General features: G+C 36.9%; 1 protein-coding gene across 3 annotated transcripts in view; it reads left to right on the top strand.

Annotated features, from left to right (window-relative positions):
- Positions 1-20,563, top strand: part of xrn2 (5'-3' exoribonuclease 2) — a 256,764-nt gene that overhangs the window by 7,494 nt on the left and 228,707 nt on the right. For all 3 annotated transcript variants that reach the window (XM_039748021.1, XM_039748020.1, XM_039748022.1), the window contains exons 8-10: positions 1,287-1,337; positions 1,905-2,062; positions 15,882-15,956. In XM_039748021.1, coding sequence (XP_039603955.1) covers positions 1,287-1,337; positions 1,905-2,062; positions 15,882-15,956 — 284 coding nt within the window. The remainder of the gene's footprint in view (positions 1-1,286; positions 1,338-1,904; positions 2,063-15,881; positions 15,957-20,563) is intronic.

The raw sequence follows: 20,563 nt of genomic DNA, 5'->3' as shown, positions 1-20,563 counted from the left end.
GTCTATTTTTTTTTAATAATAAAAAAAAATGAGGGAAGCCGAGTTTGTCTTAAAGTAGATTGGAGCTCCTGGAATAGCGCCAGCTTGGTTTCTGATAACTCTAAACTTGGGTATAATGTTTTTGGTTATGAAATAGAGGGTACTGTCTTTTACAGGTAGTCCCCAGGTTATGGACACCCGACCTACAACATACGAACGGGGCCGCAGCTGCGACGCATGCGCCTCAGTAACTGCCGCTCCGTCATCTTTGGCCTGGGGATGCTGCAAGCGGTGGCTGGACGGAGGCTGGAGGGGGTCGATTTCGCTGCTCGCACAGTGTAGTGTCAGTCAGGTGGCTCCCAGTGGAAAGTGGTTTCACTGCCTGCCCCCTGCTGCAAGTGGTGACCCTGTTGTGGCTGAACGGATGCCATTGAGGGTGAACAAGGAGGCAGGGGGTACCATTGTAGTGTGCCTCAGATGGCTGCATGTTGAATGGGGGTGGTGGTGCGGCGGGACACTGCAGGCAGCATACTGTAGTGGAGGTGACTGTGAGGTGGGCTGGTGAACCACCCTTCGCTGCCTCCATTCATTCTCAATAGCAAGCCTGCTTGTACTGTTACGCACATAGCAGGAAGTTGTCTCTTTTCAGTACAGGGTGGTCCAGATCTAACTCTGCAGATCCAGATCGTCTGGATGACTTTGATTTATGCGGAGGTGATTCCAGTTCAGCGTGAAGACGATTCTTCGTGTTGTCAGTTTGCACACTTCTCAATGGTCCGGGATTTTTCGGGTGATTTTCTATGTAATAAACTGAATAAGTTATAGCGTAATGAAAATTGCATAATTAGATCTGGACCACCCTATACATCAGACGTGTTGATGACTGGTGCCTAATCTGTTGTGATAGCGTGTATAGTGCTGTACAGAAGAGCTCATCTTAACCTTTTGTCTTCACCCTTCAAGAATGTCTCTGAAACACAAATCTGATGCAAGTGCAGGTGCTACAGTAAAGAGAAAAACCATCACCATTGAAAATAAAGTAGAAATAATAAGGTCAGAAAGAGGTGAAACTCCATCATTCATTGGCAGAGCACTTGGTTACAGTCGGTCAGCAATAACATTTATTAAAGTAATGTACCTTTTCCGACTTGCATACAAATTCAACTTAAGTGCAAACCAATAGTCCCTATCTCGTACGTAACCCGGGGACTGCCTGTATTTGATACATTTCTGATAAGGGATGCTGAAGTAAATATGACTTTAATGCACTTGTGAGCCTTTTCTCTCCATTTTTTTCTTTTTGGCAGCTCAACCAAATCATGACCCGAATACTCATCATTGTCTGTGTGGTGCAGATGGTAAGTAAAAAATGAACAGATGATGGCTTTTATCTCCGTGTATAGTATAATGTTCGTCTGTGTGGTATTTGGTTTGTTTTTTTGCTTTCGCTTGATAACCTATGACCTATCTTGTTGATTTTGCATGAAGTGTGTTTTTATTTTTCCTTATAAAAAAAAAAAAAAAAAATTAAATCAAGGCTAAATTTCTTTTAATTGATTTTTAAAGTTTGTCCTGTTTCACTACTATGTGGGAAGAGCTGCAGGGTAGAGTTAGTATATATTCTGTTGAGTTAATAAAGCTATTGAGTTAAAGATATTGTAATAATCATAACCTTCATGTCTTTTCCCATAAAACAACTGTATACCTACTTTTGCCCACCCCTGTATATAATGTAAAATCTCTTCTTTGATTAGACAGACTGTTTAGAACTTCTTTTCCTATTTCTCTCCAGGCTATTTTGCTTTGTTCATGATTGGTTTTAATTTGTTTCTTAAATATTATTTTTTAAAGTGTCTCTAATATCTTGTTCAAAAGTAACCATATTCTCAACACTGTATTACATTAAAATCTTTTTTGTTTTTCAGCTGATCTAATTATGCTAGGACTTGCTACACATGAACTCAATTTCACTATAATAAGGGAGGAGTTCAAGCCAAACAAGCCAAAACCGTGTACCCTTTGTGGTCAACTTGGACATGAAATTAAGGAGTGTCAGGGTGTTGCAAGAGAAAAGCAAGGAGAGGTAATTTTAAATTCATTGTTTTTCGTTTAACTTAAGTGTACAGTGTTTACTGGTATAGTTTATTTCTTCAAAAGCTCTTTATTTGTGACAATTTTTGTTTTCTTTTGATTTTCATATTTTAGCTTTTGTTTCAAATTATGACCATCTGTAATCTATTCTTAAGTTCAGTCATAATGACAAATGGAATGTAAATTGATTGTGTTTAATAATGGTTGACTTGACAGTCTTTGAATGAATAATAGCAGTTGAATAAGGAGAACCTGGTTAAACAGCACATAATTCAGTGGTTGCTTAGAAAAACTGCCATTTATTTATTTTATATTTAAGGCAACTTCTCAACTTGATTAGGATACAGGTAAACCTGTCTTTGACTGTGACTTGTAGCGTATAAGTAAACTTTGCTTCTGAACCTTTGTTCAATGGACATGGTGGATATGTTCGTGGCCACAGTGTTTTGTGTGTATTATGGACTGACACACACACAGCGACCTTGCGTAGAAGCCTTAAGGTTTGTTTGGTTATAGCAATTTGTGTCTTTAGCATCACTTATCTTCTGCTGTCAGTCTTCATCCCTGTAGCACGTTGCAACTGCTGTTGGTTAATACTTTCCAAATATCAGTTTTGAGTGAAAACCCTGCTGTGACTGGGTTTCCATGGCAATATATTTTTTGCTATAGCAGGTAACATTATAGTGCTGGGTTGCAAACTCCTGAAAGAGAATTTTGCTTTTTTTAACTTTATGTATTAAACTAGTCTTTTTAAAATAATAATGTTTTCACTTTTCAAGCATTCCAAATATGTAAACAGTATGGACAAAACAGTGTACAAAAAATAACAATAGATTAAAAAAAAAAAGTTTATGGCTATTTACAGTGTGTGTTCTACTTATAGTGCAGACATAGAGGTCATGTGTTTTATTAACTCTGTATCCTGAGAACTGCCAGAGGCTTTGTAATAGACCAGATTATTCACACATTCGAACTTGAATGATGCTGTTTGCCAGGTAACAATGCAAATGTTAAATAATATATAAAACTATATGTTGAGAATAAAGTCGACATGTTGACTTTATTCTCGACATTTCCACTTTAATCTCTACATTTCTACTTTATTCTCGCCGTTTGTCAAGATTAAAGTCGACATTTCCACTTTATTCTCATAGTTTATTTTGTCATTAAAGTAGAATGTCGTAAACTAAACTTCATCCTAAAATCAATGTTTACTAGATTTTCTCAAACCCCATCATAAGTTAACGTAGCACATTAAATGCTTTGTGTTAAGTGTTCCCTGACCCGGTAGTTAATTGCTATGTGCTTCTTAAACTGACTTCCTATTGCACTAAGAGGAGGCGCAGGCAGCGATCGCCGCACAGAATACATTCACTTCATGATATTCCTGCTCTCTGAAAATGTAGAATGCTAAGATAAATTTTCATGATGAAATGCATTAAATCAGGTATTAAATGTGCATGGTAGTGCTGCTTCCTTGCAGTAAGGGGTCCCCAGGTGTACGTTCAGTGTAGAGATCTTTATGGCAGGTGTACCAATCCCCCAGTTCCTATCCTTCCTTTTTCTTTCTCCACATAACCAATCACCGCACGATAAACTTTTGTGAAATTAAAACTAGTTAAAAACATTTAAAACTATAAACTTAGACCACAGAGTGTTCAGAACTTTAAAAAAAAAACTTTGTTATACATGTTTAATTATGCCATCCATTCAGGGTTGCACCCATCTCGGCAAGCATTGTGTGCGAGGCAGTAGCAAATCCTGAACAGGGCGCCAACACATCGCAGGATGAATACGAGGAATACATACACTAGCAGGGTCAATATAGCATAACAAAACCCCACATCCTACATGACTTTGAAAAAAACTGAAGCTCGCCGAGTAAACCCACCAGAAAAACATGCAAATTCAAGGCAGGGAACACCCGGGACCCCCTTGTTGCGACGCAGCAGTGCACCCTCCATGCTTTAATGAATTTCATAATGAAAATGATATGAAGTATTTATCTTAGCATTCTGAATGTTCAGGGAGCAGGAATGTCATGAAATGAATGTATTCTGTGTGGTGATCACTGCCTGCACCTCCTCTTAGTGCAGGAGGAAGTCAGTTTAAGAAGCACATAGCGATTAACATGGCTCGGGGAACACTTAACACAAAGCATTTAATATGCACCACATCTTATGAAGGGGTTTAGTAAATTAAATATTCATTTTAAGATGAAGTTTAGTTTACGATGTTCTACTTTAATGACAAATTACGAGAATAAAGTCAACATGTTGACTTTATTCTTGTCATAAAGGTTGAGATTAAAGTGGAAATATCGAAAATAAATTCAACATGTCATTACACTATTGCACAATACCCAGGTACATTACACAGTATTGGAAAAAAAATAAATAAAACAAATAAAACTTGGCTTGCAGTATTACCCAGTAGTATAGAAACAGTATTCACACATTTGAACATAATGGTCCACATCCAACCTTTTTAAAACCAAAGTATCTCCAGACAACAGACATGGCTCCTTTTTTCGGCAAAAGTTGTTCTGTATCATCATGTCTAACTTTATCGTCTGCTACAGCTTCAGTTTCAGAATGTTCTCTGTCCATTTTCACTGTTCAATACCTCTAGTAACGCATGTACTCCAGTGCAGCAGTGAAAAAGGTCCCCCCTTAAACATTTTCCCGCTGCGCCATGTTCCGAGCGTTGTTTAGGCTGTTTAAACTGGTGTTGCTGTATAAGAAAAATCTATATCATAACAAAAATATAAAACAGTTTTTGGTATGAACCAGTATACCGCCCAGCACTAGTTTGATCAATGCACAGGTGTTCGGCCAAACCCAAATTTCTCTAATGTAGTGAAAAGGTAATTCCAGTCAATCATCAAATGCTTTTTCTGCATCCGACGATATCATCTCTGGGGTATTTGACTTTGCAGGTGAATATATTACATTAAACAGGCTTCAAAGATTGGAAGCTAAGTGTCGGCCTTTAATACCATATTTACGCGTGTACTATGCACACATTTTTTCCCGAAAATTATCATTAGAAAATCAGGTGCGCGTCATACACGAGGAAATGTAATTGTGTAATGTTTACTTCTTCTGCTTGGGCTCTCTCTCTCTCTCTCTCTCTCTCTCTCTCTCTCTCTCTCTCTCTCTCTCTCTCCAAATGCTTCCTATACAATCACAGTGCGCATCGTACATATAGGGCAAAACGATTTTCACAATTTTCTTTGTAAAAATTAGGGTGCGCGTCTTACATGAGGGTGCGTGGTACACGAGTAAATGAAGTAAATCCTGTTTGATCTTGTGATATTACCAATAGCAGCACTTTCTCCATCCTTCTAGCTAGGACTGAAGAGTATCTTAACATCAGAATTAATCAGAAGTGAAATTGGTCTGTATGATGCACATTGTAATAAGTCTTTATTTTTTTTTAGGAAAGACAGTGATAAATTCTTGGCAAAGTTTTAGGTAGAATTTGATTGTCTCTAGCTTCTGTAAATGTTTCTAATAAGAGCTAGCTGAGTGGAGAATTTCTTATAAAATTCGACAGCAGAGGAAGCAGAGTGGAAAGAATCGGTGTGAGCAAGCGCATGCTCACTGGCAGGCAGCTGGGCAGTGAGCCCAAACAGGGGTGTTTTGGCCATCACTTGGTGGGGCAGAAGGAAGCGGTCGCTTCAGCTGAGCGATCAAGGAGCTGGAGTGACCAGGAGGACGACAGCTGGCCACTGAAAGCAGTTAAAGAATGCACCTTACCTTGTTTTTAAAGAGGCTGCTTCGAGCATTGTTTTAACCTCGTTGTACTGTATTTAATGAAGACTGTTTTCTATTGGATTTTAACCTACACTTCTGTTTTTATGGGATTAGTTATTTATTGAAGGACTAGCAGAATACCCGCACTTGGCAGCGGAGAAGTAGTGTGTTAAGGAAGGAAAGAGAAACAAAAGGAAACATTTTAAAAATAATGTAACATGATTGTCAAAGTAATTGTTTTGTGTATTTGGCGGCAGCGTCACGAAGTTGTTTTCGTCTAGCTGCATCAGAAAATGTACCACGACGTCTGACACGCCTGCTTTTTTAGTGTTTTCTCACAGCTTGGATTGCTGCTGTCATAATGGGTTTGAGTCTCTCTCTCTCTCTCTAATAGAGAGAGAGATATCGCGCGCTCTCTCTAGATATATAGATATAGAAATACCTGTGCCTCGCAGTGGAGAAGTAGTGTGTTTAAAGAAGTAATGAAAAAGAAAAAACATTTTAATAATAATAATGTAACATGTCATGAGTGTTGATCTATACTAATAAAAGGCAAAGCACTCACTCACTCACTCACTGACTCATCACTAATTCTCCAACTTCCCGTGTGGGTGGAAGGCTGAAATTTGGCAGGTTCATTCCTTACAGCTTCCTTACAAAAGTTGGGCAGGTTTTATATCGAAATTCTACGCGTAATGGTCATAACTGGAAGCAGTTTTTCCATTTACTGTAATGGAGATGAGCTTCAACGCCGTGGGCGGAGTTTCGTGTGACATAATCACGCCTCCCACGTAATCACGCAGTACATAGAAAACCAGGAAGACCTGAAAAAGCGCTGAAGAAAACATGCATTATATAATTGAGAAGGCAGCTAAACAATAAGAAGCGAAGCGAGTGACATATACAACCATATTCATGAGTTCTGCTACTTCGGAAACAAAGCACGATGTAAACCTACACTTTAAATTAAGTTCATAGACAGGCTGCGCTGGCGTTTGTAATTTAGTGCCTGCCCATATAAGGCCGTCCGTCAGCGGCAATCCAATAGCAAACTGCCACGGGTAAATATTCACGGGTGAAGGACTGTGCTTATGGAGAGGAAGATGAGATGGTCAGGGTGGTGTTTGACACAAACTCAGCGAAACTGCGAGAGAAAGTTTTAAGTGCCAGGACTAAGGTAACATTAAATACAGCCATGGACATAGCACGAGATGGCACCAGCACAGCTGGGAACCTTCGATGCATGTACACCGAGTGGCTCACGTGAACTGACGCAGTGCACAGATAAAAGGCAACAGTTCCAAAGAGCCTGAACAAAACCAATTACACAATTGAAAAGGCAGCAAAAATATGAAGCGTCTCATACATACAAGCATATTCATAAATCCAACTACTGCGGAAACAAAGCACACGTTGGAAAAAGTCAATGTCCCGCTAAAGGAAGACAGTGTAAAAAAAACCCGTGCATGCAGTGTGTCAGGTCTCAGATAAAGAAGAAGACGAGCTGTTTATTGATGCAGTAAGAAACGAATCGATGAATGAAACCTGTCATCTTTACAACGATTGACAAACACGGAATGTAAGTTGAACACAACACATCCTACAAATACGAACCTGATTGAAAGAAATAATGATAATCAAATCCTTGATGACAGCAACACTCAGTAACACTCACAAAACAAATACTGTATATTGACAGTCATGTTACGTTATTTTTAAAATGTTCCCTTTTCTTTTTCTAGCTTTTTAACACACTACTTCTCTGCTGCGATACGCGGGTATATATATATGTATATATATATCCCGATCTACATACTCGAATAATGGATACTTTATTCGCCATCAGTGATTGTTTTGGTAAAGCCATACTCAGTGTATTCATTAGATGAACGGTAAAAAAGTAAGGGCAAGGGGAGGATGACTTATTGAGGCATGCAGGCTGTAGTATCTGAATTGCGTGATCACATTTGAAAAAATATATCTTTTCAAGTTCTATTTAGTCCATATGTGTCAAACTCAAGGGCCAGGGCCACATCCGCCCGGCGTAATTATATCCGCCCGAGATCATTTTATATACTGTATTATTGTTATTAAAGCCTGGGTATATGAAGCGCTGGTAACACAATAAACTATAGATCCCATAATGCAGCGCTTCAGCTGCCTTGCCAAACACTTACCGCGTTAATCAAGTGTAGCTTATGATGCTGCAAGTTATTGCGGCTAGCTCACACGATGCTGAAGAGAAAAGTTGATTCTGAAAATAGAGCCTTTAAAAACCGATGGGAGGCTGAGTATATGTTTACTGAACCCGTGTGTCTCATTTGTGGAGCTAATGTGGCTGTAATTACAGAATTTAATCTAAGACGGCACTATAAAACAAAATATCAGGGTAACCTGAAAGACCTGAATGCAATGCAGAAGATACAGAAAGCAGAAGAATTAAATAAGAATCTGACACTTCAGCGGACGTTTTTACCCGTGCACAATCACAAAGTGATTTCAATTGAGGCTGCTTTTATGGGAGACACAACCACTTGCCCCACTTTCCCTATTACCAAGTAATGTTAAACCAAGTCGTCACTACGGTGTTCCCAAATACGCACTTTGCTGATAAACTGAGCACACTGAGTTTGCACGGCGCTTTGGTGACTTTGAAGAACAAGAAAGAGCAAAGTGAACGAGACCTGATCATCTCGGAGAGACACTTTGATGACACTAGACATTACACCCTTAGGAGGCAAAACCAGTGAGACAGTAACTTTTGCAGGTCACGTCCTAGTTAAAATTTAAAACAAGTTCACGGACATATAACCTAGAAGTTGTTGAAGTGTGTCTGACAAAAGCATTCCATGTGCTCCCAACTCTTAAAACAATGACAAGCAACAAGCAGAACATGCAGCTCGCCCGAGTGCATCTCCTTCGTGTGCGTTCAGCCCCCCCGCTTTACAACGTGAGCAGCGTTGTACATCCCGCAAGAAAGAGTGGCAGGAAATAAAGGACAAATAATGGTTTTTACTAAAGTTTTTAAAGTAAAAGTGAAAATAATTCGTATGTAGCAATCCCCATGAAAATAACAATCTCTTTAAATTGTATATCCAGTAAACTCAACCCGGTGGTGGGCGAGCAAAGCCCTAGTGTGTAATATATATACATATACTAAGGGTATCGCTTCACTTGCCCACCCCACAACCCCCCACCCCCGGGGGTGCGCTTCATGCTAGCCACTTCGTGTCTCTGCCGCTCATGTTGTGAAGGGGGGCTGAACACAAGTTAAGGAGATACGGACGGATCAGCTGTTGGCTGTTAACGTGCTGCGTGATCTTGCGCAGCGATCATTTAAAAGTGTGTGTGTGTGTGTGTATATTAGGGATGCACCGAAATGAAAATTCTGGGCCGAAAACGAAACCGAAATTTTTGGATGCACTTGGCCGAAAAACGATACCGAAAATGGCTTCATTAAAAAACATGTTTAAAATATTTTCTTTTTGTTTGTATTAAAAAAACTACAAATTAATTAAGCAATCAAACTTTTATTGATAATAAATAACAGTAATAAGGCTGTTTAACAATAACAAAACTAAATAAAATTTTTTTCTGTAACAAAATTGTGCAAAAAAAATGCTAGCTGCTTTTTTACTTCAATTTTAAATTACTGTACCAAACAACAGTGCACAAACAGAAGAAAAATAAATAAATCCAACCTCTTACTGTAAACAACATAACTATACACACTAAATTGGTCTGCTTTTAATTTAAGCAAAAGAAGCAGTTTTATCTTTATGAACAAAAGTTTTTCAGTTTTCTGGCTGAAGACACAGTTCCTCTTCTCATGAACATACTGCACTGAATAAAATCACTCAGTCTGTGCTAGCTTTTAGTGCCTTTACGAATTGTGCAAAATATTACCTGCATTAAACGTTTTACTTCAATTTTAAATTACTGTGCAAAACAACTTTGCAATAACAGAATAAATAAATCAAACCTTTAACTGTAAACAACATCAAATTAGGCTGCTTTTATTTTAGCAAAAGTGGCAGATTTCTCTTTATGAACAAAAGTTGTTCAGCTTTCTGGCTGGAGAGACGATTTCTGTTCTCATCAAGAACATGAGATGCTGCACTGAATAATCTCTCACTGTCTGTGCTGGTGTTTGGGGCAGATAAGTACTTGCGCAGTCCATGCAAGCAAAGGAAAGCGATCTTTGTTCGCGCGCCAGTAGTCAAATGGATTGTCACTTCTGCCAATGGGTAGTTCAGCTAGATAGGTTGCTACTTCTTGTGAGGCTGCGCTTGCTCTTACACCGCTGTGGGTTGGGACGCTTTCCTGTAAAATTTCGTCAAACATATCAGAAAGCGAAGGAATGTGCCTCATCACTTGTACGTGACCGTTTCTCAGGCACAGTTTGCTCTGTTCTCCCCGTCGCGGCTTGTACTTCACCAGAGGTTTCAAGAGCCGTAAGCTCTGTTTGCACCATTTCGCGTACATCCTGCCTTTTCTCATCGTCAAAGTAATGGTCTTTAAAGCGTGGATCTAATATTGTTGCAATGCCGTAAAGAGGGTTGGACTCAATGTCTTGGAAGCGTTTGTTAACAGCGTAGAGTTTTTAACAGCCTCCAGTAGAGTTTTTAGCTTATTTCCTTGGTTTTTCGCCATGTTTTCCACCAACATCCACTGATGTGCACTCAAAGTTGCTGGCAGTTCGTGATCTGTCATGTATGCAGCTAAAACCCGCTTCTGTTCAAGTAATCCTTGCAACATATAGTATGTACTATATACTATGTACTGGCGAGTGGCCACATCTTGCTGTAGTCGTTTTGTTGGCATCCCAAACTGTTTTTGCAAATTTTGTAGTCTGGAATAAGCAAGCGGAGAATGCTTAAAATGTCCCACAATTTTTCTCCCAGTTGCTGTGATTTCTGATATGCTCCGCTGACTAAGCACTCCCTCATTCACAGCCAACTGCAGCGTGTGTGCCATGCAAGGTATGCTCTTTAATCCACTGTCATCCATAGCCTTTATCATGTTCGTGCATTATCTCTCACAATCACATGCACTTTAGACTTGTCTATGTTCCAAGTTTCAAACATGTTAGCCAAAGCATCGGATATTGCTGCTGCAGTGTGTGAGCCGACAAACTCCTGTGCATGAAGCAGAATGTTTTGCAATTTAAACTCCGCGTTTATCCACTGCGCTGTCAAACTGAGCATGCTAGTTGGACTAACGTCAGAGCTCCATATGTCTGTGGTAAAACTTAGAGCAGAGATATCTGTGGTCATGAGCTCATGAACATGTTTTGCAACACGGTGATACATTTCAGGTAGAGAGGTCTCTGCAAAATACCGTCTGCTTGGCAGTGTGTAACGCGGCTCAATGTGGTGTATTAGCCTACGAAATCCGATGTCCTCCACGATTGAAAACGGCTCGTCATCTAAAGCAATGAATTCCATTACTTTCTCTGTTATGTCACGTGCTTTAGCACTGTCATTTGCAAATTTCTTAATTTTTTCGAAAAATGTGGCAACCGAGGGTGTTGATGTGCTAGTTGGCTTAGTTTTAACCAACGTTGTTTGACGGTATTCCTCAAATTCAATTGCGTGTCTTGACTTAAGGTGGTGTATTAAACCTGTAGTCGAAAATGTCTTTGCTGTTGAACCCCCTCTTGAAACTTTTGCAGAGCAAATGTTACATATTGCAACTTTGCTGTCATCATCTGAAACTTTGAAGTGCTTCCAAACCGACATACTCCGTGTTTGATGCGTAATGACAGCGAACAGACGGGAGTATGGGAGAGCGTATGCACAATTTCGCTTTTATATATATATATATATATATATATATATATATACACACACATTTATATATATATATATATATATATATATATATATATATATATATATATATATATATATATATATATATATATATATATACACACACACATTTATATATATATATACACACACACACACACACACATTTATATATAATATATATATATATATATGAATGTGTGTGTATATATGTGTGTATATACATATATTCATATATACACATATACATATATACACATATATGTATATGTGTGTGTGTGTGTGTGTGTATATATATATATAATATATAATATATAATATATAATATATAATATATAATATATAATATATAATATAATATAATATAATATAATATAATATAATATAATATAATATAATATAATATAATATAATATAATATAATATAATATAATATAATATAATATAAACATAAACAATTGTATATAATACATTTAGGAGCTTATAGATATTAGTGAAATGTGCATTAATTAAAGTATGTGCAAGTCTGAGCTTTTATGGAGAATGAACCAGAAGGGGCAAGTCAGGATTTTCTGCACTATGGAGAGTGGAGGAGATGATAATTTTGGAAATGGTGCTCCCTCTCGTCATGGAGTGTTACATACCTTGACAGAGCATGTAAGAAGCTCCTCCTACACATGTATGACAATACATAAATCTTGTTTTTACTTTGAATATTTCATATTTTGAGTTCCCAACTCCTTGTATATATTTTGGATGGGTATGGATAAGTGTTTTGTCAAGATTCGGCTTTCAAATGCTTTGGCGAAACCAGCCTTGCAACAGTTTTAGCAAATGGGTGCTGCAATATCTTTAGTTAACCTTTTTCATTAGCATTACTAGACTTCTTTGTTGCTGCCAACAATTTAGAAAGGACTAGTGTTCTCAACCATGAAGCAATCTTATATCCTCGTGTATGCTACACTGAATTCTCACTTGTAATTTGACCACTAGCCTCCCATGAGGTGGTCTGTTTATTAATATTAATCTTTTTTGGCCAATATGAAATTATGCTTATGTTGCTTACCTCAAATGGTTACACAGTTGTGAAATTTTCCTCATCACAAATGAAGAGTAATTCCTTCTAGGTCTTCTACCGTTCCACTTAAAGTTTGAAGAACAAAGACTGCTTTTCAGCATTTGGGTGGAAGTTGTAGGGCAGGGGTCTCCAACTGTGGTCTTGGAGTGCTACTGTGGCTGCATGTTTTCATTCTAACCTTTTCTTAATTATTGACCTGTTTTTACTGTTTTCTTTTACCTTCATTTTTGTTTTCCTTGTTAACACTCAGGCCTCTGTGTTGCTTCATTTTTAACTTATTGGCACTCAAACACATATGAAATGAAGTGAGCTAAAGAATGACTAAGCTGGGGCCTTAAACCTCAACCAGTTTCACTGCAACCAGTTTCTTTTAATTCTTGTTGTTAATTAAACCCATTATTCCTTGGCTTGTTTTTACTTTCATTCTGCTACAGCATAAATTTTAAAACATTTTGTATCTTCATTTTTTAATAAAAAAAGTCAATGTTTTGTGGACCTGAACAGATCATCATTACTGAGATCTTTTCTTTATTTTCGGTTTTTGTATGATGGACATAGATTGCTGGTATTCTGTTGGGGAAATAATACATATTTAAGGTGTCTGTGTCTTAAATAGCAAGTCAATTAAAATTAAGGTGAAAGAGTTAATTAGTACCAAAAACCAATCACTAATTCAGAAAAGTGTTAGAACGAAAACCTGCAGCCACATTAGCACTTGGTCCTGAGCTGGAGACCCCGGTGTAGGGAAATTAGAAAAAATTTAGTTTTCATTTTGACCATGGCTAAATGGGACTGAAAATACAAAACAGTGTTTTCACAGGGTTAGACTGACAACTTCATGCCTGCAAAAGCAGGATGGTAAGTTAGAGATTGACCCCTGTTAATGCCTGAAGATTTAAACAAGTCAATATAATTGGCGAACTGATGGGGATAGGGCAGTGGGGTTGAGAAATAGTAGTTAATTTAATAGCCTGACATTGCTTCAAAATACATGAAAAGGTAGAATATATTTATGGGTATTAAAGGATAAAGGTGGTATTTTTCTAGTCTGTTATTTATTCATAATCATGGTATCTATTCATGTAACAGAATTTTACGTGGTAAAATGTGTAGGTCTTTGTTTTAATAATAAAAAATAAAAAAAAAAAGTCTGTTCTTGCATTGTAAAGTGAAGCTCAAGTGGCATCAGCCCAAGTGTGAAAGCAGCCTAAAACTTGCCAAATGTGTCCTCTTTCAGGCAGTAAAGGTTTAGATTTAAGAAATGACGTCATGCATGTTTACTAGGCATGCTTGTGAAAACAGAAGTAAACTGAAAGTAATACGTTTTATCGCAGATTCTTGACTCTATTGAGACAAGAATCCATTTCCTGTTTGTTCGCAGCAGCGCCTGTGCTTGCATATTTTTCTCCTTTTGTCTGTCTAGTTGTTTCAACAGTTCTATTCTGGCTTGTAGCAAATGATGATCTTCATAAGTATCACCGTGTCTGATATAGTAGCATACCTTCCTGTTTGCCATGAAATAATTTGATCCGTATATGCATGTACTATCCTAGCCTTGTATATGTATGTGATTTTAAAATGTACATTGGTAGTACATGTGTACTGTGGTGTGTTTTTTTAAATGCAATGCTGGTGCATGTTTTGAGCCACATAGGTCATGCTGGTTTGATAGCAGCTGCAAACTTCAATCGTATTTTGTCCATCTCGCCTCACTGAAATGGTACATCATGTACAGACAGATTCCATATTACGTTGTCCCTTCCAACTACAGCCTTGGTGCAGTCTCAGATGTATGTCAATATCCATCAACAAAAGGAAACTGTTTTTAGTCTCATTTTTATACTTTGTCTGATCTGAGTAGTGCTGCTTTCTAGTATTGTGCTTGTCACTGACAGCATACACCTACCTCTCATCATCTTTTCTCCACACTGAAACTGGAGCAGAGTATGTGCTAATTACTCAAGTGTGTGAAAGACATTGTAATGCAATTCCCAGGGATTTTTCACGTGCCTTTACCTAACCAAACTCAGCAAATGTGAAACCTGGTAAGTGGAGCAATTGTGGCAGTTTAAAATTATCGTAGTATGCTCTTTTTTAGAAATAATTTGTGTTATAGGTTGATTCTTATGTTTTCATGTTATCCATGTTGATTGTTAAAGGATTATTCCACCTAAAAAATAATTTAAGAAAAAAAGTCATACTTTCATTAAGAACAGATGTTCTTTGGTCAAGAGCCCTTGACTTCATTTCAAAAGAGCAATCTCGTTTGAGTTTCTTTTTTGTGTAATAAATTTTTTTCTTGAGTTTAACTATATTTCAGCACAATATACATGCCTTTTGTTAGTTGTGAGTATACGACTGCATAAATGGGCATATGTATTGTTAGACAACAAAAATTAGTTTTTTTTTTTTTTTTTTATATCAACATTTTTGATACTGTTTGGTTTTGGTAATGGCTGGTTGCCATTAGGTTTCATTAAGCACTACAATCTACATGTAGTGTTGTATTAAAAACCTCTTAAGCTGTGTGCAATGTTTTACTTTTCTTGAAGCTTCTTTGTAGTTTTACACAGAATTTCAAGTGTCAGAGAGTTTGACTAAGGACAATTAAAGATGACATCTATAAACACTGGCTGAATGTATGGCAGTGCAGATGAGGCATACATTGTGTTATGCAAGCACCAATGAAACACACTTTTTCTACATTCCTGGTGATGCAAAAGAATTGTCCTCAATATATTGATAGCTCCGCATGAAAGGTTGCAAAACTGTACTCTAATTAATTAATAATTTCTTTCATTTTTATGGTCTGTGGTGAAACTTTTTTGCATTTCCATATCCTTCCAGCTGTTGGATGCTAATGCTTTAAGATATGGAAAGTATTGTAAATACAGAACCTAAGACATTTTATCCATTTATGCCATTCCCATTTTAAAGATTAAATTTCACAACTTAAATTGAAACAACTTGTGGATCAAAATCAAAAGCATTGATAATGTAGGCTTATGTTAGAGAACTGACAATTTCAGGGCAGTAATTATTACAGTATTTTAAGGCCATAAAGGACTTGATCACAAACTATCATTACACATTACACAAAGACTTAAAGTGTAATGTTTGAATAATATTTAATCTTTTTTTTTTTTTTTAATTCTCGAACAGCACGACGAGTTTGCTGATACCCCTCCCTGTTCAGAGCAGGAATTCATATTCATAAGACTTACCGTCCTACGTGAAGTAAGTACTTCCTTTAATTTTAAAAATGCAACTTTAAATGAATATATAAAATGTAATATGTTTTAAAACAAACTTTTTAATTTGTATGTTCTAATTCATGTTTTTTTTATATTCCATGTTTCTTCAGTACAGAGGATTTTCTCCTTTTATACATTAATCATTGTTAATTTTGGCTTGAATTGGGGGGACTTTTCTAGTTAGGGCATGATGTAATTTGCAACCAAACTGCAAACTCCTTTTAATTTATTTCTTTCTGTTCTAACCTATGCATAGGACTTTTGTGTACAGGAAATTCAGGCAGGTTGACAGGTGGTACATTTTTTATAAAAATGAACACATTCTGGCAATCAAATAAAAACATTGGTAGAGCAATGTGAATAGGCAGATAATCGGATGAAATATACTGTCCTTCCATCGTTGAGCAGGAATATTTTACATTGTTTGCCAAACAGTTTAAAAATCACACCGTAGCAATGTGATGCTACTGTTCATTAATGAAATAAAGTTGAAGTGTATTTATTTGTATATACTGTTTAATGTAGGTTATTGTTGTTGGACATCCAGGAGTGTACTTGCTATAGGATTATTTTACTTATGTGTACTTTTTTGGTCTTTTAAATGCTTTGCCAATTTCTTTTAGGAAGTTATATAGTGTGTTCTGGTGGCTGAAAGAAACTGTACCTGTTTGATATGCAAATTTAAATGTCCCAATAGCCTAATTCCCCAACGTAAAGAAAGTAGGCATGAAAACAAATAAATGACCATAAGAAAAGAAGTAGCATTTTAATGTATTTTGATAGCATCTGTCACCAGTCAAGTTGTCATATTTGAAAATTTTATTGACATTGAAAATGGTATGTATTCAATAAAGATCTGTTTCTGGAGCCAACAGTGTTTGCCTTTGATCATGGGCTGACAGAAATAACATGATACACTGAAAAACATCAGCCTGCTCTTCAAAAATGTATGCTTTCTTTCTTCTGTAGTTTCATGACTTGTATACATTTTTGTTTTTAATAGCAACACATTCTATAATTCTTTAGTAAATTCCTCATACATTAAAGGTTTAGTAACATCCACATAAAATAGTGTCGCTAAAAATTAATGTTCTGTGTAAATCTACCGTGTAAGTATGTATTGCATGAAGATTTCTTTCATGCACAAGCAGAAAATCACTGTTTTTTTTTTGCTAAGTCCAAGTAAGCATTTTGGGAAGCTTGCATATAAAGCTTGATTCGCTTATGGGCCAAAGTAACACAAGCAGGTTCTTAGCAGTTGCATTTTGAAAGAAAAAGCTACCATTTTGAAAGCACCCTATTGAGTTGAGGACAAACACGGCAGGTTACCGTGCATTTATCAACAAATTGTCCTATCAAGCAATAGCTGCAATACAGGGGCAAGTCTGTATGTCTTAGAAAACCAAACCTATGCTCTTTCGAAGGCTGACAGATGAGGCATTTTGAAAATCACATTGAATATCAATCTGTATTATATGGCCTTTTCAGAAGAAAACTAACACTGGAATAGTGTCAAATGTTTATCTGTGAACTCTCAAATGTGAAGATGCGCTATAAAGCAATCTTTGAAGCATACAGAGACAAATGTATAACCTTTTGAAAGTGAAAATCCTTTTGCCTCAAGGACCTGGAATACAGAATTTTAACAGGAAAATTGTGAAATTCTAGTATAGTAGTACATAAATGAATGACTTCATGCACATTCATCATCCCGGAGAAGAAATGAAGGCTAGAACATGGAATTGTTTAGCTAATACATATTTTAAGGCTCAATTTGTTTACCTTCATTGTGCATACCTTTCAAGGGGAGTGCCTTTTCAGACAAGGGTGTTTTACACTAGGAAAATGATGCAATAAACATGCTTTGTTTTGGACAGTTTCAGCTAGTTCTGTACAGTATATTGCCTATACCGGTATACCATTATTGGTTTCACACAATATAAGGAATTTTAATTTTAGCTGTATTTAATAACAGTGTACAACATTTATACTTATGCGTGAATAATCAATTAATAAAATATTGCCATTTCAGTTGTCCTTCCCAGTGAAATAACACTGCTGCCTCAGGATAGATAGGCTTGCTCTTTAAATAATAAAATCCTAATATGACTTCATTGCCTATGTCCGATCATGCTTTTTTTGTTGGGTGTTTGTGCACACTTGAAACAAAAATGTTCCCACTGTTTCGATTAGTAATGGAAGGCAGAGAAATACACCCTACCTAGCAGAGAAAAAAAATTAATATGATATGCAAACTTTGCAAGCCACACACAGATGCAAAGGGTGACCACACAAGCAACCTTTTTGCACAAAGAGCAGCCACATTAGTATAAACAGCAAGTGTCTGAAAAGATGAGCCATAGCTTCTTTTGACATACAGCATGACAAAAAAGTGAAATGAACTTTAAATCAGTTTACAATTTCTAAGTCATTTGCCTGTAAATGCCTAAAAAAAACACATGGCCTCTGCACGCTTTGAAGTGTCTTTTTACAAGTGCATTTTATGTGCTGCCTTTATAGTCACTGCTTGAATAAAATCTGTTTTTTTTTCATGATTACTTTGTATCTATATATGTGTATTACATTTGTTTTCTGTTTTTTTACTTATAGGTTTTTTTGCTAATTTAGAGGGGTAAAAGATGAAAAAAAAGCAGGGACGTTTATCAGGACCACAAGCCCTTTAAAGAGCCCTGTCCTTGATTTCAGAGCTAGTGATACGTGTGTGGGTATATGTTTATATGTACTGTATATATCAGGTCATTGAGGACCTGGGTTATATAATAGTGTTTTACCTAAAGTTCTATGTGTAGCAGGGATAAGAAAGCTTTGCAGCTGTCTCTTAGAAAGCTTTTTGGAGCTCTCTGCAGATGGCTGACACAGACAGTGAGCATGATCCTTTGCCAAATTGGAAAACCAATAAAACCAATTTACCTTGAGTGTGTCACCTTACAAAGAAATGCTTATATATTACTTCAATTTGTGTCCCATGAATTTAGCATAGGTGGAAACATTGTTACTTGGCATAGAGCATCAGTCAAGCCCGCGAGTGTAGACCAGCTTGTCTTTCTCTCCCTCCCACAACCTGTGACAGTTCTCAGAATAATAATAATAAAAACATACAGTCATTGCATCTGCACTACAAGTTTTTATTCAATCTATTGTTTGTTTTTTGGTATTCTGTTTTGTCCTTACTGTTTATATAATTGAAGTCCTTGAAATGTCAATAGAGTGAAAAATATTTATCTATATGAGTGAGCAGTTTTTCTGTTTTTTTTTTTTTTGGTACAGGTTTGCTGATGTGAAATATAAATATCCAATAAAAGTTAACTATAATTGTTTAGTGAATGCTTGTATTACAATATCTGCAAATATTAAGATTGTTTTAAAAGAATAGTTTGTAATAGTCAAAAAATGTAAATTCTCTTTCTGAAATAGTGTTTTTTTTATCTTGTTAAATTTTAAAAAGACTGTATAGTTTGCAGTACACCTTTTTCACAGAATACTGGTGCTTTGGAGGCACAATATCTTTGTTAGCATATATTAAAATATTGATAAATATCTTGTTCTGATATATTGGTTAAATATTGTAAAAAATGATTTTTGTCCATATTAACTAGCATCATGATTTCAGTGCTGGTTCATTCAGTACAGATGCGTATGTGGAGACCAAATATTAGCCCAGTATATTATTGTCTGATATTATCAGTTGGATTCTAATTGTGAAAGCAATATGCAATGTTTATATGTAGCAATTGTCTAGGTCAGTGAGCCCTTCCTGATTTTTATAATTATAGCCATTGATATCTTGGTTTAAGCTGTGCTGCTTTATCTGCAGTACAGGTAGGTGTGTGGTGAGAAGAGCAGTATGATGATCTCCATTTTACATCTTTTTAAATAATAGTTTTTAAAACATTGCATCTAAAACAGAAGCATTTGTTACCAATTTAATTTTGTCATTGTTCCTGGCTGAGTTGTGACTGAGTTGTACTTCTCTGACAGTAAGTGTCTATGAGCCTATGAGCACTGTTTGTCTTGTTCAATACAGTGGAACCTCAGTTTACGAACGTCTCTGAACACGTACAAATCGGATTACTACCAAAAAGTTTGCCAAACTTTTGCCTCTGTTCATGACCACACACTCGGTTGATATGAACAAGCCAGTTTCCCCTTCCGGTTCGTACGCGCCGATTTCCGCACGTGTTTAGTCTCTCCCTGTACTGTACATTGTTCTCGCTTCATCATGCTAAGGGACTCTCCATCAAAACTGTAACCTTCTCTCAACCCATCTTACTCCTGTGGTATAGCGGGTCCACAGCTTTCGTCAAAAAGACCAGTTTTAATAAATAATCGCCGCACTTGCGGCTTAGCAAGGGGGCGTGGTGGTGTGTGGCCGAAGCGGTTCCTGAGGAGTTCATGATGTGGGTGTTTCTCACCTAAGTGCACATGTGAGAAGCGGTCCGCATCCGTAAATGTTCCCAGGAGCTGCTGATTGCCACGACTACCACGCCTCTTCATAAATAGAAGTGCGAGTCTGCTAAAGGTAAAAAGAAAACAGGAAAGAACGGGCAGTCGCAGGAGAACGCAGGAAGC

Source organism: Polypterus senegalus, chromosome 3 (assembly GCF_016835505.1).
Source record: "Polypterus senegalus isolate Bchr_013 chromosome 3, ASM1683550v1, whole genome shotgun sequence".
In the NCBI taxonomy this organism is placed as follows: Eukaryota; Metazoa; Chordata; class Cladistia; order Polypteriformes; family Polypteridae; genus Polypterus; species Polypterus senegalus.
The sequence above is the reverse complement of the archived record's forward strand: the minus strand, read 5'-3'. Positions and strand labels throughout refer to the sequence as shown.